Source organism: Stegastes partitus, unplaced genomic scaffold (genome assembly GCF_000690725.1).
Source record: "Stegastes partitus isolate 25-593 unplaced genomic scaffold, Stegastes_partitus-1.0.2 Scaffold17, whole genome shotgun sequence".
NCBI classification, from domain to species: domain Eukaryota; kingdom Metazoa; phylum Chordata; class Actinopteri; family Pomacentridae; genus Stegastes; species Stegastes partitus.
The window spans coordinates 1,089,567-1,104,126 of NW_007577748.1; the positions used below are offsets into that span (position 1 = coordinate 1,089,567).

The window sequence follows — 14,560 nt, forward strand, 5'->3', positions numbered from 1 at the left end:
TTAGGCTGCACTCCCGATACTCCCACTGCAGCCGGTTCAGCGCTGTTAGCTGTTAGCTCTTCCAGCCCGTTAGGGAGACACCTCATGTTGCCCATGATGATGGACGGACGGACTGCTTGTAGCGTCTCCTCTTCTCCCGACGCTTCACTCCTGCCCTGCATCCCCTCTTCCTCCTGCGGAGCTCATCGAGGATGTCCGGTCTCTCCCACGACAGAGGCTTGGCCTGGCTCAGCGCCAACAGCTGTTCACGAGCATAGAAAAGGGAGCAAACAGACCAACATAATCACCATCTGCACCTCCACTGTTTCCACAAAAATGTGGTACAGCTGTGTGAAACTGAAATGCTAAAAAGATGGAAGACAAACCAAAGTAAATAGCCAAAAACACAGAAAGTAGGTAGGAGCCGCTACAACTGGCTGCCACTGTCACGACACCATGGCAACATAGAATAGATGGTCAGATCTGGGCCTGGCTTGTTGTAATGGCTGAACTGTGCCCTGCAGCACAGGTTTTTAAAGATATTATTAATAGTATGAAGTGAGTGATTCTGTGATCATAGACAACTGATGGGACCCTAACAGGTTAAACTTCACACTATTTCTTTTCGCAGGAGGAAGGTGACACAGTTGACGTCTCTGCTGTAATTGGCTCTTGCACTCTGGCAGAGTCTCGTTTCCTGCTGGATCACTTCATGTCAATGGCAATTAACAAGGTACTAGAACTCATGAGGAAGAATCCCATCCGTACGGTCAGAGTAGCACTACCGCTGTGCTTATGGCTACAGTGCAACAAATAGGAGTGAACTGTGTTTCATTAGACACGTGTTTTTTACCCTGCTTAGTAGATGTAAAATGGGATGGACAACATAATGTAGACACTTGTCAATACAAAGCAGTACAGATCAGCATTAACACGAACTGAAGCCTCTACAGTGATCATATAGTTGAATCAACACCTCTCTTTAAACATTTTAACATTACAGCATAGGAAGTTACTGTGTGTGATATTAGGTCATTTCCCAAATGGACTGTCCAACATCCCATACATAAACTCCAACAAAGACATTTAAATACAGATAAGATGTGCTCTTTAGTTTTGAGTCATAATGCCAACACGGTTCACGTCTACTGTCTGACCTCTACAGGGTTTGCAGGCGGCTCAGAGGGAGTCTCAGGTGAAGGTGATGGAGGGCAGACTGAAACAGACTGAGATCACCAGCGCCACTCAGAACCAGCTGCTCTTTCACATGCTGAAGGAGAAGGCCGAGTTTAACCCTGAGCTGGACGCGCTGCTGGGGAACGCTCTGCAAGGTAAAAACATACTTTGTTCAGAATGAGGTAGAAGTGGAGTTACGGACCCAAAACACAGACCAGATCCCAGGTATGACCCAGCCCACCTTCTGAAAGTGTCACTGATATGTTGTCAAGCAAAATTGGGATTGAGATTTTAGTCTGGGAGGATGATGATGAAGTTTCTCTTCCACAAGTTAGTCTATCAACATGTTGCCTCTGCAACAAAGCACTTCCCTTTCAGGAAGTAGACTGGGTTACTGGTCAGCTGCATGATTGGGCCTTTTGAGATGCTCTTGCCTGTTGCCTTCTCCTGAATAGAAGCTGGCCTTATATATTGTACAAACGACAATTAATTCCACAGTTAAATTCTGTTCAAGTTCCTAACCATGTTTAGATGTTAGAGTTGATGTTAGAACGTTTTGTCCATTCTTTGATTTATGGTGTTGATATATTTCTGCCAGCTTGTGTTCAGTAGGATGCTCTGTTTATAGTTGGTGCATTTTTTTTTGTTTATTTGTTTGTTTTGGTTTTTGTTTTTAGAATTTCGGGGGACTGTGTTTTTGATTTGTGCATTGCCTTTTTTCTGTTCCCCCATGTTTTCTTTTTCTTTTTCTTTTTTTTTGTTTTTTTATGTTTACAGAGCTAGGTAACCTCCCAGCTGGTAAGTGAAACCATTATTAGCCTTTAATCTGTGTAATGAATGCATGGTTCCTTCCCTTTGCACTTTGAGAACTAACTAAACATAACATTACGAGGTGCATGAGGTTGCAACGCAGTCAGGCTTCCCTCCATCTGTTGGCTGACCCCTTCCCCTGTCCTTATCCGGATACACTCTTCCTCCTTCGCGTCCTCCTTCTCCTCGCAGCTCACATGTGCTACAGCCTCCATGCTTTAGCACCTGCTAACTCCAGACCCTTCCACAGGAACCATACAACATGGATGTTTTAGCTCTGTCGGACCCTATAGGCCAGCTGACCCCATCAGGAGCAACAGACTAATGATTCCTCACATTCCTCCACCTTGTTGTCTCACGTTGGGTCTTTTTCCTTCATCTTAAATCCCCACACATCTCTCTTTATAACCTTGCCCATCTGACTGCTCTCTGACCTCGGACCTCTCATTTTTTTCAATCCATTTGACCCCATTGAACTCAGTGAGGACCAAGTTTGTCAATAAAACAGCATGGCACTGCGCTGACATCGTCCTCATCTGCTTTCCTTGTTCATTTTCTACATCCATTTTGAGCTGTACAAAAAAAATTAAGAAAAAAAAGCAAAAATTGGAAAAGAGGAAAATAATTTAGTCTTGGGCAATCCACTTCAGGCATTCTTATCAGCGATGAGGGCTATTACGTCACTTGATATTATTCACTGATCTCATTTGACAGAAAATGGAGATGATAGCAGCAGTGATGAGTCTGCCCAAAGCCCCTCTGCAGAGGGAAAGTAAGTATGTTTTATGATTCTAATATATAGGTTTTACAGTCATGAGTTGTGTTGCCCTAACGTTTTTTTTTAATGTTTTGCCATTTTATGCTTTATTATTTTTATTATTATATATTACTTTTAATATATAACATGGTATGATTTAATGATGGAATTTTAATTTTTGTTTTGTGTAAGGGATATTGTAATTCACTGTGGTATATTTGTTAATGTCTGTTTTTCTACTTAATGTCATTTTACATTTATTGCATCTACATTATGTGTTTATATTTTACATTGGGTCATGTTATGTTGTAGTTGTGTTGGGTTATTGTATACAGTATTTATGTCATATTGTGTGAGTTTGTTACACGACCTTCAAAAAATGTTCATCCGTTTTAAAGACTTTTTTCCCTGTTATTGCTTTTCAACGTTGAGTCAATATAATTTGACTGCAGATTTTTTTTAAAAACTCTTTTCATTTCAAAGTGAAAACAGATTTCAACAAACTAATTTCAATTAATAAAAACTGTAAAATTAGTGATTACATTTATTTACCCCCTTTAAAGTGACTCACTTATTTCAACACAGGTACAGCCAACTGGTGCTAGAAGTCACATCCATCCATTATCTATACACCGCTTAATCCTCACTAGGGTCGCGGGGGCGCTGGAGCCTATCCCAGCTGACTTAGGGCGAAGGCAGGGGACACCCTGGACAGGCTGTCACAGGGCTACACTTAGAGACAGACAACCAAGCACACTCACATTCACACCTACGGACAATTTAGAATCACCAATTAGCCTCAACATGTTTTTGGACTGTGTGGGAGGAAGCCGGAGAACCCGGAGAGAACCCACGCTGCACGGGGAGAACATGCAAACTCCACGCAGAAAGATTCCGGTGTCCCCACCGGGACGCAAACCGGCAACCTTCTTGCTGCGAGGCAACAGTGCTACCAACTGCGCCACCCTGCAGCTAGAAGTCACACAACTTGTGAAATGCATGTCGTCTGAGTGCAGTGAATGCGTCTCAAGTGATCGCAGTACAAAGACACCTGTATCTGGAAGGTCCACTCACTGGTGAATCAGTACTCCTGGTTATAACTACACCAAGATGACAAAAGAACACTTCAACAAACTTGATTAAAAGGTTATTGAGAACTATAAGTTGCTGGATGATACAAGAAATTTTAGATTTTGAGTCACTGAATGTCCCAAGGAGTACAATTAAATCTATCAGGAAGAAATGTCAGGAACATGGCACCTGTGTAAACCTGCCCAGAGCAGACTGTCTTCAAAAACTGAGAGGGTGTACAAGATGGAGACTAGTGAGGGAGGCCACCAAGACACTTATGAATCCTCTGCAGGAGTTACTAGTTAGTATTCACCTCCATGGGAATGGTGTATTTGTGATGACGTGCAGTTTTTGTTGTCTGCTGCATCTCATTTGATGGCCGAAATGCTCAGTTTTTTACTCATCAGATCAAAAACCCTAACCCTAACCCTTCTTTTAGAGTCTCCCACATGTACAAGTGAATCTATTTTCACTTTGTCTTTAAAGTGACTTTCTTTGTTATTTCTTGTCCAAAAAGCCAAATTATATTAACTGTGATTTGGTGTTGAAAGCAATAAAAGGAGAACTTCACTCAAGAGGATTGAATACTTTTTAAATACCTTTAATTATTAAGTTTTTATCTTGTGTTGTTATATGTTTGTATTTTGTGTTGTGTAATGTTTGTTTGTTAAATATTACATATTCAATATATATTATTTTTTAATGTTGTATTGTTTGTATAATAGATTTTTCACGTTGCATCTTTTTATGTTTATTTTATCCCTAAATGTAGTGATTTTATTGTATGCAGAGTTGTATATTTTAAGTTATTTTTTAGATAATACTTTGTATTAATACAATTTTTTAGCATTATTATGAATATATTTTTTCTATATTCCCTGTAGCACTTTGGCATCAGATCTCATGAAACTCTGTGGAGAGACGAAAACAAGAAATAAGGTATTAATCGTGTGTATGTTTTGTGTTACAAAGGAGAGAAAAAAATTGTTTGCTTAATTCATTCCTGTCCTGATTTTCACATATGCGTTCTGTACAGGCTCGTAGGAGGACTACCACTCAGATGGAGTTGCTGTACGCAAACAGTGACTCTGCCCCCGACGCTCCCACTGCTGACTTCTCTAGTCCGATGCTGCCACTAGCTGAAACACCAGACGGGGGTGGAGACATGGACCTGTCAGGCTCCTCAGTCAGGGACTACACAGCTCTCTCCCCTGGCTTTTCCTCTAAAATGGGCAGCATGTAAGTCCAGGCCCGGCACTCTATTGCTAACAGATTAATTGGTCCTTCCTGCCTTCTTTCCTGCATGTTTGATTTTGCTGCTACTTTCTCTGCTTCATTGTTTATTTTTCTCGAACATGCTTATAAATGGTCCTACCTTACTCCACTTTACTGAGTCCTCCAACAAAAGTCATATAAGAGATTAGCAGAGCTTAAAGTTTGTTTGGCTTTTTCATTACTGTCCACCTGCAAAAACAACCCTTCTAATTATACACTAAATTCAAAAATACTAACCAGACTGCTTTACCCAGCTTGTGGCAGGCCATGCTTCAAACCTGTGCACGTTCACTTTTGTTAGAATTTTAGCTAGCGGTGATGAATCGGCACAGAAGTTATTAGGAAACTGTAGCACAGCACAAACCCAACAGTGTCCTCATAATTAGACATGACCTTAGCGAAGAACCACCACTGTTTTGGGACTTTAAATATCAGGTAACAGTGTTTCTGTGTGTACTACATGCTCATTTCTTCATTGTTGCCGTTATTTTCTGTTTAGTTTCACATCCTTCTGTTGTTTTATAATTATTTTTGTATACTGTCTTTGTGTTGTTTGTGAAAAATGTGATAAAACTGAACACTCAGTTCTGGCTCCAGAACTTCGCCAGGTGTGGAAAAGCGTGCTCCAGAGCCTTCCCCGCTTTCTCGCAGGAAGACCTATGACAAGGCACAAGCAGCGGCTGACAGGGCAAAGGTCAAGGAAATTAAACAGTAAGAGCTTGTTGCCAACATTTGGGCTGCAAAGCCCAAAAAATCGAACTTGACTTTGACTCTACTAATACTCTTCCTTTCGATTTCCTGCTTTGGAGAAGCATGTCGTGTCAATTAGATCAATAATGCACTGCGTCTTTTTTTTTTACCTGCCAAGTTCTTTGCTGAATTTAAAGTCATACTTTTCCTACCTAACTAAATATTATGTGTCTCCTTTGAGCCATAATGGTGATAACTGATGATTTCTCTTTCTGTTTCTGGAAGCTTTGACTCAAATTCAGTGTTCAACTTGCTAATCAGTTCCTCCGCTTCTGATGTCTTTATCCATCCATTATCTATACACTGCTTAATCCTCACTAGGGTGAGGGGGGAAGGCTATCCCAGCCAACTTAGAGCAAAGACAGGTTGCCAATCTATCACAGGGCTACACTCACATTCACACCTACGGACAATTTAGAATCACCAATTAACCTCAACATGTTTTTGGACTGTGTGGGAGGAAGCAGGAGAACCCAGAGAGAACACGCAGAAAGATCCTGGTGCCCCACCTTCTTGCTGCGAGGCAACAGTGCTACCAACTGCGCAACCTTGCAGCCCTTATGATCTGCATTTTACTTATTGAGGAAATCAAAAAACTTCTGTTCCCTGAAGGAGAGGAACGAGGTACACATATGGTATGTGATATCACGCCCCACATGACCTTACTGAAGACACCTCTATTCACGCCTTTACGGCAGATGATCTGTGATGACATACGTTAGGCCCTGCCTACACATATAAATACCTGTCATCACAGTCATCCCTCAGTTCGATAGCCGCTCTTCACCAAGCCCAGCTGTGCTGCGGGGCAACCGAGTGTTGTACCTCATTCCTCTCATTCAGGGAACAGAAATTATTGACATAAAATTTTGTTTCCTTTCAGTTGATTCACTCGGTACAACACATATAGTATGGGACATGTATACATGCCCTGCAATGCAGCTACCGAACAAGAGTCTAGCCCTCAGCACTCTAGTGCATGGTGGACCCAGCAGAAAGGACAGACTGAGCCATCAAAGGGGCTGTCACGTTCAAACAATAAAACCGCACAAAAGTGTGCGGAGGTGACCAGCTAGCTGCAGCACAAACATCACTTATAGGCACCTTTAAATACTGCCCACGATGTTTCCATGCCCCTGGTAGAATATGCCCTCACACTGTGGGGCAAAGGGAGGCTTCTGCTGCCGTAGGCCAGGGAAATCGCTTCCACAATCCAGTGAGAAAGCCACTGTTTGAACAGGACCTTACCTCTGGCTGGATTAGCGAAATAGACAAATAATTGGTCACATGAACGCACACTCTGAGTACGGTCAATATGGGTGCGTAGAGTACGCACAGGACACAATGAATGCAACCTCATCTGCTCCTCGGATGCAAAAGGAGGTGGGCAAAAGCTCAAGAGCTTGAAGGCCATAGAGCTGTAAGCTGCAGGGATGACCTTTGGTAAATATGTATGATAAAGGCCATAGATATGTATAATCGCACGGCCACACTGGTGGCCATCTTGATACGGTGCGCTTGCTCACCCATAACATTGTGTTGTAGTGTTGCATGTACTTTTTAAATAACCATAACTTGCTCAATCTTCTGCCGATTTTCAAACAGTTTGATTTGTTATACACGTCAGAGGTGTAGTTATAACACTGCACATATTAATAACTATGTTACACTCACGCCCAGCAACAATTTGTATTTTAATTATTTTATATTTGATTTGTATTTTTGTAATTTGAATTGTAGCCATGTTGGTAATGTTTGTAAGAAACCAAACCATTTGTAAATCCGGCAACATCGAATCAAGATGGCCGAAGGGTGATCCCGTTCAAGACTCCACCTTAAGACGTCTAGCCTTTATTATACATATCTATGGTCCTGCCAGTCGACTGACTTGGAGCACTGTAGGTGGAGGGCTGTTGCCCTCTCGTGTGTCGGCAGGGAATGGCGTCCCCTGACTGCACTTTTGTATCTGCTCTGCATTTTTTTTTAAAAGACAGAGAATTCTTTATTTGATTCAACCCTTGAACATTAAAGTTTTTGCAAAGAACAGAAGGCACCTTTATTGGGGCACTGAAAGAATAGCAAACATTGTGAACATTTGTTATGGTCACATGAGAAACATTCAAAGCACCCAAACTGGGGGCTCCTTGAGACAACACAAGTGCATTTATGTGTATGGGGGAAATGTGCTTGGGAGACTGTTAGGGGAGTGAAGCGCCATTTGGGACTGAAACCCTGAACATAACATAGAAGGTGCCTCTTGGGTGGCAACACATGAGGGGCAGCAGTGTCTCCCTGCTGCTGGAGCCCCTCTCTTCTCAGTCCCCAGGTTAGGATGACTGGTTGTTCTTCCTCCTTGGCTCCAGATTTCTCTGGAGGCCTGGAGAAGGGCCCTTTCTCCAAGCAGAATGGCGTGGAGTTTGAGCGGGCGGCTGCAGCTTCATTGGCCAGGAGCCTTAGCTTGTGGGTAGCGCTGCTCTCTTGGGAGGTGGTTGTGAAGCTACAGGTGTGCGAGAGCTGGAGGAGGATTTAGGCTTCGCATCATGCCTGGGAATGATGCTGCGCAGAGCCTCTGTCTGCTTCTTCCTCAGCTCAAATTTTGCCTGGATGGAGTCCAGCGATTGACCAAACAGGCTCTCACTGGAGACTGTCTCATCCAGATACATGGCTCTGTCTATCCGGGACAACAGACAGTGTCAGCCACAGGTGTCTCTGTGCCACGACGCTGGAAGCCATCCCTCTACAAGGGAGAGCGCTGCACCGTGGGAAACTCGAAGAATGTAGTCTGTAGCGACTCTGACTTCGTCGAGGAGAGGTGCCAGCGGGCTGTCGGGGGCATCAGAGACCCCAGCTCCGACAAACACAAAGCCTGGTATATTTGCAGCATGGTAACGGAGCTCAGTGCGTGCACTGTGTCTGCCTGAGCTTTGTAAATTTTCTCCAGCTGTGAAGCAGAGAACCTGCAGTGCTTGGACGGGAGAGTTGTGGGGCCGCCCACACCGTGCTTGTGGGACGGAGCCAGGGACAGCTCCATAGGCGGTGGATTAACCAGACCAGCTTTCTCAGCGCTGATCAAGTCTAAATAGTGTCCATAGACGGGCATGGTGACGCGGGTGGATAGGGGTTTGCTCCATGTCGAGGTCAATTCCGAGACAAAGTCTGGGTACATGGGCAGGCTGTTTTTCACCGTCGCTGGCTCAGGAGAAAACTGGCTCTGTGAAACAGGGAGAAGAAGGAATTATCATCGCGGCTAGCTGGCGACCTGACAACAAACCCTCATCGTCCTATAAACCATGAATGTCCAACCTGATGTCCAACGCGTCATAGTCATCATGGTGGGCTGCCGAATGACTGACTAGCTCCCTCGGAGGGCTCTGGCTCGAGCTCAGCTAACCCGTCAACATACTGCATATGGTCTGCCCAACTAGCAGCGGGGACTTCGACCAGGAACCTCTCCTTGTCCAGCACCTTTTCCAGAAATGCGACCCGTCTGTCAAGGGTTGAACGCCGAAGCTGGCGGCAGAACTCGCTTCGTGCTGGTCTTTGTCGTGCAGGGAGAAGCCACACCCCTGAGGACAGGGGCGAACTGAAGACTTCTTCCTAGACTAATGCTGTGTTCACACTAGACACGAGTAAAATCATTTGCGTGAATGATTTACATGTAAAGTCAATGTGAAGACGCGATTAGACGCGAGAAAATGTCCCGCGGCGCGATTGACGCGAATTGAGCGAGTTTGACGAGCATTTGACGCGATTTAGACGGGAGTCTAGAGAGAAAGTTGAAAAATCTGAACTTCTGCGATCAGATGCGCCGCGATGGTCAATCAGCGTTGAGATTCTCTGGTGACGTCAACAACATGATTCATTCATTTTTGCAACTACACTGTGAATACTGATTGATTTGTTCACCCCAGGAGATAAGCAGTTACATTACTGGCCAAGGCAGATCTCAGTGCTCAGCAGACGGGCTGTCCCTCTCCTCCCGTTCACACACAAGAATGATACCCTTCAACTTAGCCAGCTAGCGAGCCGAGTTGCTAGCTATCGCAATGCTAGCGGGATAAACCTCCGCTGGCTCCCCGTCGCTGTGGTCAGCGTACTCCTGCTGGCGGCCGCTCGTCCGTGTTGTTGTGTGTGGCACGGAAAAAACATCGCTCTATGACAGCGAGCGCCTGTAGTTAGTATCCTGGAGGGATATCCTGGTACCGATCCTCTCCAACAGGTAGTCAAACTGGGTCCGGATCAGCCGAACACAGCGCTGGAAGCGGCCGTCATCCAGGCGCAGCTCCTGGAGAAGTTGGGGGAATTCCTCGATCTGTGTGTGTCACTAGGAGATCCCATGGATCCGGCGTCTGGAACGTGTCCGTCGCGCCAATGACACATTCAGACACAAATCTTGACGCGCGATTGACGCGATTTATACGCGCGAATGAAGCGAGTAAGCTCAGTGCACACACGCGTCCAAATACGCGCTTAACGCGCGAATAGCGCGATGAATTCGCATCTGATGTGAACACAGCATTAGGCTTGGTGCTCATATGGAGACACAAAGCACACGACTTTAGCAAAAAAAAAAAAAACTCGAAATCAGCGCTCCGCGATCAGCCACACTCACTACAGTAGTAGCGGTGGTTTACACCAACAAAAGCAGTTAAACCAATTTCAAGCCGGCAGTAGCCTTAGAAAACAGAAATAACTAGCGGTAGCTAGCTAGCCCGTGAGGTGTTCTGAGCGAGGTGAAGAGCGTAAGAACTGAGGGATGACTGTGATGACAGGTATTTGTATTTGTATGTGTAGGCAGGGCCTCACATATGTCATCACAGATCATCTGCCTTAAATGGAGGTGTCTTCAGTAAGGTCACGCAGGGCGTGATATTGACACTATATGTGTTGTACCGAATGAATCGACTGAGAGGGAACACTGCCCTTTCTCTTTGTCTGATCAGCAAATTCTCTATGAGACTGAAATAGAAAAATATGCCGAGTATTAGAAGATTGGCTCTGTATCTACTAAACAATAATGTGATGATAACGTTTAAAATATAATTTCTTCTTCCTGCAATCCTGCCTCAGGATACAGTGATGGGATGTAGTGGATCATTTAATATATTTGATAACTCCATCATATGTAAATGTGTTTTAGGCCACGGTTGGCATCACGTGCAAATGTTTACCTCTATACTTTGTGCACATTAGTTGTTTGCCGGCTTGAAACAACATTTACTGTACATTCAATCTGCACCCCTACACGCATGGTCAGTGTGTGAGCGCATGTGGCCAGTGTGAACTGAATATTGCTGCATTCATGTCATATGTCAGATGCACAACATAGAGTGTATTTCTACATTTTCTTTACAGCACACAAAAAAAATCATTTTTATGGTATTGCACTTTGCAATTACACAGATACAGAGTGGACCGCTATTCATCTTGAAAGATGGTTTAAAATTTTAGCTTTTATTTTTAGCAGAACACAGAGGCAGCAGTCGTGGAGAAAGAAAAGGAAATGACCAATGACGAGGTTTCCGGGATTGCAGGAGTGAACTTCTTGTGTTTTGACCACTGGGCTGCCAGGATAAACCCTGTCAGCTACAACATGGTATTTATTCTGGCTCCACCCTCAGGCTCACTGTGACATTTTTAAAGGAGAGTGTCCTTATTTTTCAACCATCCCCCGTTTTTTTTTTTTTTTTTTTTCTTCTGGTGAGCAATGACCGTTATAGCTTCACACAAGCCTGGCCATTGTTCGGCTTAAACAGCTGTTGACAGTAGCATATTTTGACATATGATGTATTTTGCTAATATGATTTCTGCCCTTGTATTCGTTTCACTCAAAAATGACAGTGTTCAGATTTCTTTTCCAAAGCTGTCGTTAATCAACATTAATCTGAGAATAGAGGTTGTTGTTTGCTGGACAGATTTGTAAAGAATTTGATTTGTTGTTTTCGAATGAATAAGAATAAATAAGTTGACTTTCATTTAGCTGATGCTTTTAATCAAGTAAGTCTACTAAATCCCTGGTATGTGTTAGGCTTTAAAACAAAATAAAGAAAATGACATGTAGAAAGCGATAAGACATGATTTAGTGGAGCTCTGCTGAAGCAGAAACTTTCATGACTGCATATCTTTACAGAATGATAGTGTCCTACAGTATCCACAAACTGATAAACCTCACAAATCACATTGAGCAGGAAACTTCATTGGTGTCACATTGCTTTAGATGAGTGAGAACACTTTACTGTCAAGTCATCCTGTTGTTCAATATGAAATGAATGCAGCATATGTGTCTCCCTTCTGTCCTCATATAGTCCTCCCACACTTCTGTTAACAGTTTGTAACAGTAACAGCTTAGCATACACCTTAATTATGCTGCAGCTTTATTGGCAGCACTACTGTCCTCCGTCACAGCCCACCACTTACTTTCTCCGCGACAGCTAATCCAAATAGCCTCATCACCATGTTTAGTTTTATGACAGGGTATCTGGGGCATGCTGTAAATGTCCTGTGGGATAAGTAAGAACCAGAGATAAGTAAAATTGACACGAGCCTGCCAGAGACTCAGATTAGAGTTGGTAAAAGATGCTAAGGAGGAGCAGGGAGGCACACTGCACTTCAAAATATGTCAATTTGTCAAATTCTGGCCAGTGACTCAAGTTACTGTAGATATTTTGTGTCCATGTACACAGGAGGGAGTACATGTGGATGTGTAGAAATATGAAAATATGTAGATTTTGGAGTGTAATGTTGAGGTATTAAAAAAAACAGTTTTATCAAAGTAGTGCTGTAATCACTTAGATGGTTATTGTCAGTCATTTCCTTGAAATCTCAAGTGACGAGGCGCACCCATGAAGTTTCCTGAAAGCAGTCAAGACCATTCCAGTGGTTTTGCTTTCTTGGCCCAATTACATACACAATGCTTTTGACAATTTTGCAAAGCATATGATGGGACCAAAGATTTGCACCAATCACATTAAAACTACCTGTCTAATATCACGCCACCAACAGCTCTGACCCATCGAGGCATGTACTCCAGAAGCCCTCTGAAGGTGTCCTGTGGTATCAAGCACCAAGACATCAGCAGCAAATCCTTTCAGTCTTGGAAGCTGCGAGGCCGAGCCTTCAAACATCCAACTTGAGTATGTCCCACAGATTGCTTGAGCAGATTGAGATCTGAGGAATTTGGAGGCCAAATCAACACCTTGAACTTCGTCTCATGTTCCTTTAGCTGTTTCAAAGCAATGTTTGCAATGTGGCAGGGGGCATTATACCGCTGAAAGAGGCTGCTGCCATCAGACAACACCGTTACTAGCAAGGAGTATACGTGGTCTTCAACAGGTCAAACATCCACCTGAATGCCAGGACCCAAGATTTCTCAGCACAACGTTGCCCAGAGTATCACACTGCCACCATTGGCTTATATTGTTCCTGCTGCCATCTTTTCTCCTTGTAAATGAGGCCATCTACATGACATAAAAGAAAATGTGATTCATGACCCGGCCACCTTTTTCCGTTGATCCATGGTCCCGTTCTGACGCTCACATGCCCGTTCTAGGTGCTTTTGTTACCAGATGAAGGTCGCCGTAGGCACTCTGAACAGATGCAGCTGTATACCTTTATCCATATGCATCAAGCTGCACTATGTGTTCGAACACCTCTCTATCATAATAGCGTTACGATTTTCAGCAGTTTGTGATATAAACTCTTGTGTCTCAACGGAGCGCATCAGCTTTTGTTCCCCACATGTATCACTGAGCCGTAAGCGCTCATGACCTGATTGTGAGTTCACCAGTTGTCCTTCCTTGAGCCTCTTTTGGTAGCTACTGACCACCGCATACCAGGAACACCCCTTAAGACAGGGGTGGGCAATCCTGGTCCTCGAGGGCCACAATCCTGCATGTTTTAGATGTTTCCCTCTTCCAACACACCTGATTCAAATGATCAGGATCGTTTTCAGGCTTCTGCAGAGCTTGATGATGAGCTGATCATTTGAATCAGGCGTGTTGGAAGAGGGAAACATCTACAACATGCAGGACTGTGGCCCTTGAGGACCCGGATTGCCCACTCCTGCCTTAAGACCTGCTGTTTTCGTCAAACCACCACAATTTGGTCCTTATCAAAGTCACTCATGTTATATGTCCCGCCTATTTGTCCTATGTCCAACACATCAGCTTCCCTGTTGGCTTGCTGCAATAAATCCCACCCGTTGATCGATGACATTGTAACGGGACATTCAGGGCTATTCACTGCGCCTGTCGTGGTTTTAATGTTGTGGCAAATCTATGTGTTTTTCATCTTCCATGTCTCCATTATATTCCATTCATTTCACTGTGTGCAATATAAAAGAAAAATAATTTAAACAGACAGGTAATCCATCACAGTAAACATGTTGTTTTCATTCAGTGGTACACTGTTGCATGGTAATGCACTGTTGCAGTTATGAGCAAGGATTGTCTGTAAAATTCTTACATATTGCTCCTTTCAAGTATTATACAAATTTAGTCTGCTTTAAATAATAATTGCTCCGATATATCTTTCACAAAAAAAAAAAAAGTTCAATAGACTGATTACAATTTTTAAAAGTGCATCGGCCTTCCCTGTCAGAATCTATAAAAATGCCAATATGTTACCTGCTGGTCTCCTCCTTCACTGTAAAGTCTACTCTGTGTGTGTGTGCACCAGCAGCCTCAACATTCCACATTACACACACAAAGGTTTTTTTAAATTTTATTTTATTTTGTTGTGGGA

General features: G+C 43.6%; 1 protein-coding gene across 8 annotated transcripts in view; it reads left to right on the forward strand.

The window, feature by feature from the left end:
• Positions 1 to 14,560, forward strand: part of kif21a (kinesin family member 21A) — a 67,866-nt gene that overhangs the window by 45,209 nt on the left and 8,097 nt on the right. For 2 of the 8 annotated variants that reach the window (XM_008291438.1, XM_008291461.1), the window contains 7 exons: positions 611 to 712; positions 1,145 to 1,310; positions 1,933 to 1,953; positions 2,680 to 2,737; positions 4,678 to 4,732; positions 4,830 to 5,032; positions 5,654 to 5,779. In XM_008291438.1, coding sequence (XP_008289660.1) covers positions 611 to 712; positions 1,145 to 1,310; positions 1,933 to 1,953; positions 2,680 to 2,737; positions 4,678 to 4,732; positions 4,830 to 5,032; positions 5,654 to 5,779 — 731 coding nt within the window. The remainder of the gene's footprint in view (positions 1 to 610; positions 713 to 1,144; positions 1,311 to 1,932; positions 1,954 to 2,679; positions 2,738 to 4,677; positions 4,733 to 4,829; positions 5,033 to 5,653; positions 5,780 to 14,560) is intronic. The other 6 variants (XM_008291445.1, XM_008291470.1, XM_008291479.1 and 3 more) reach the window with 3 other exon arrangements.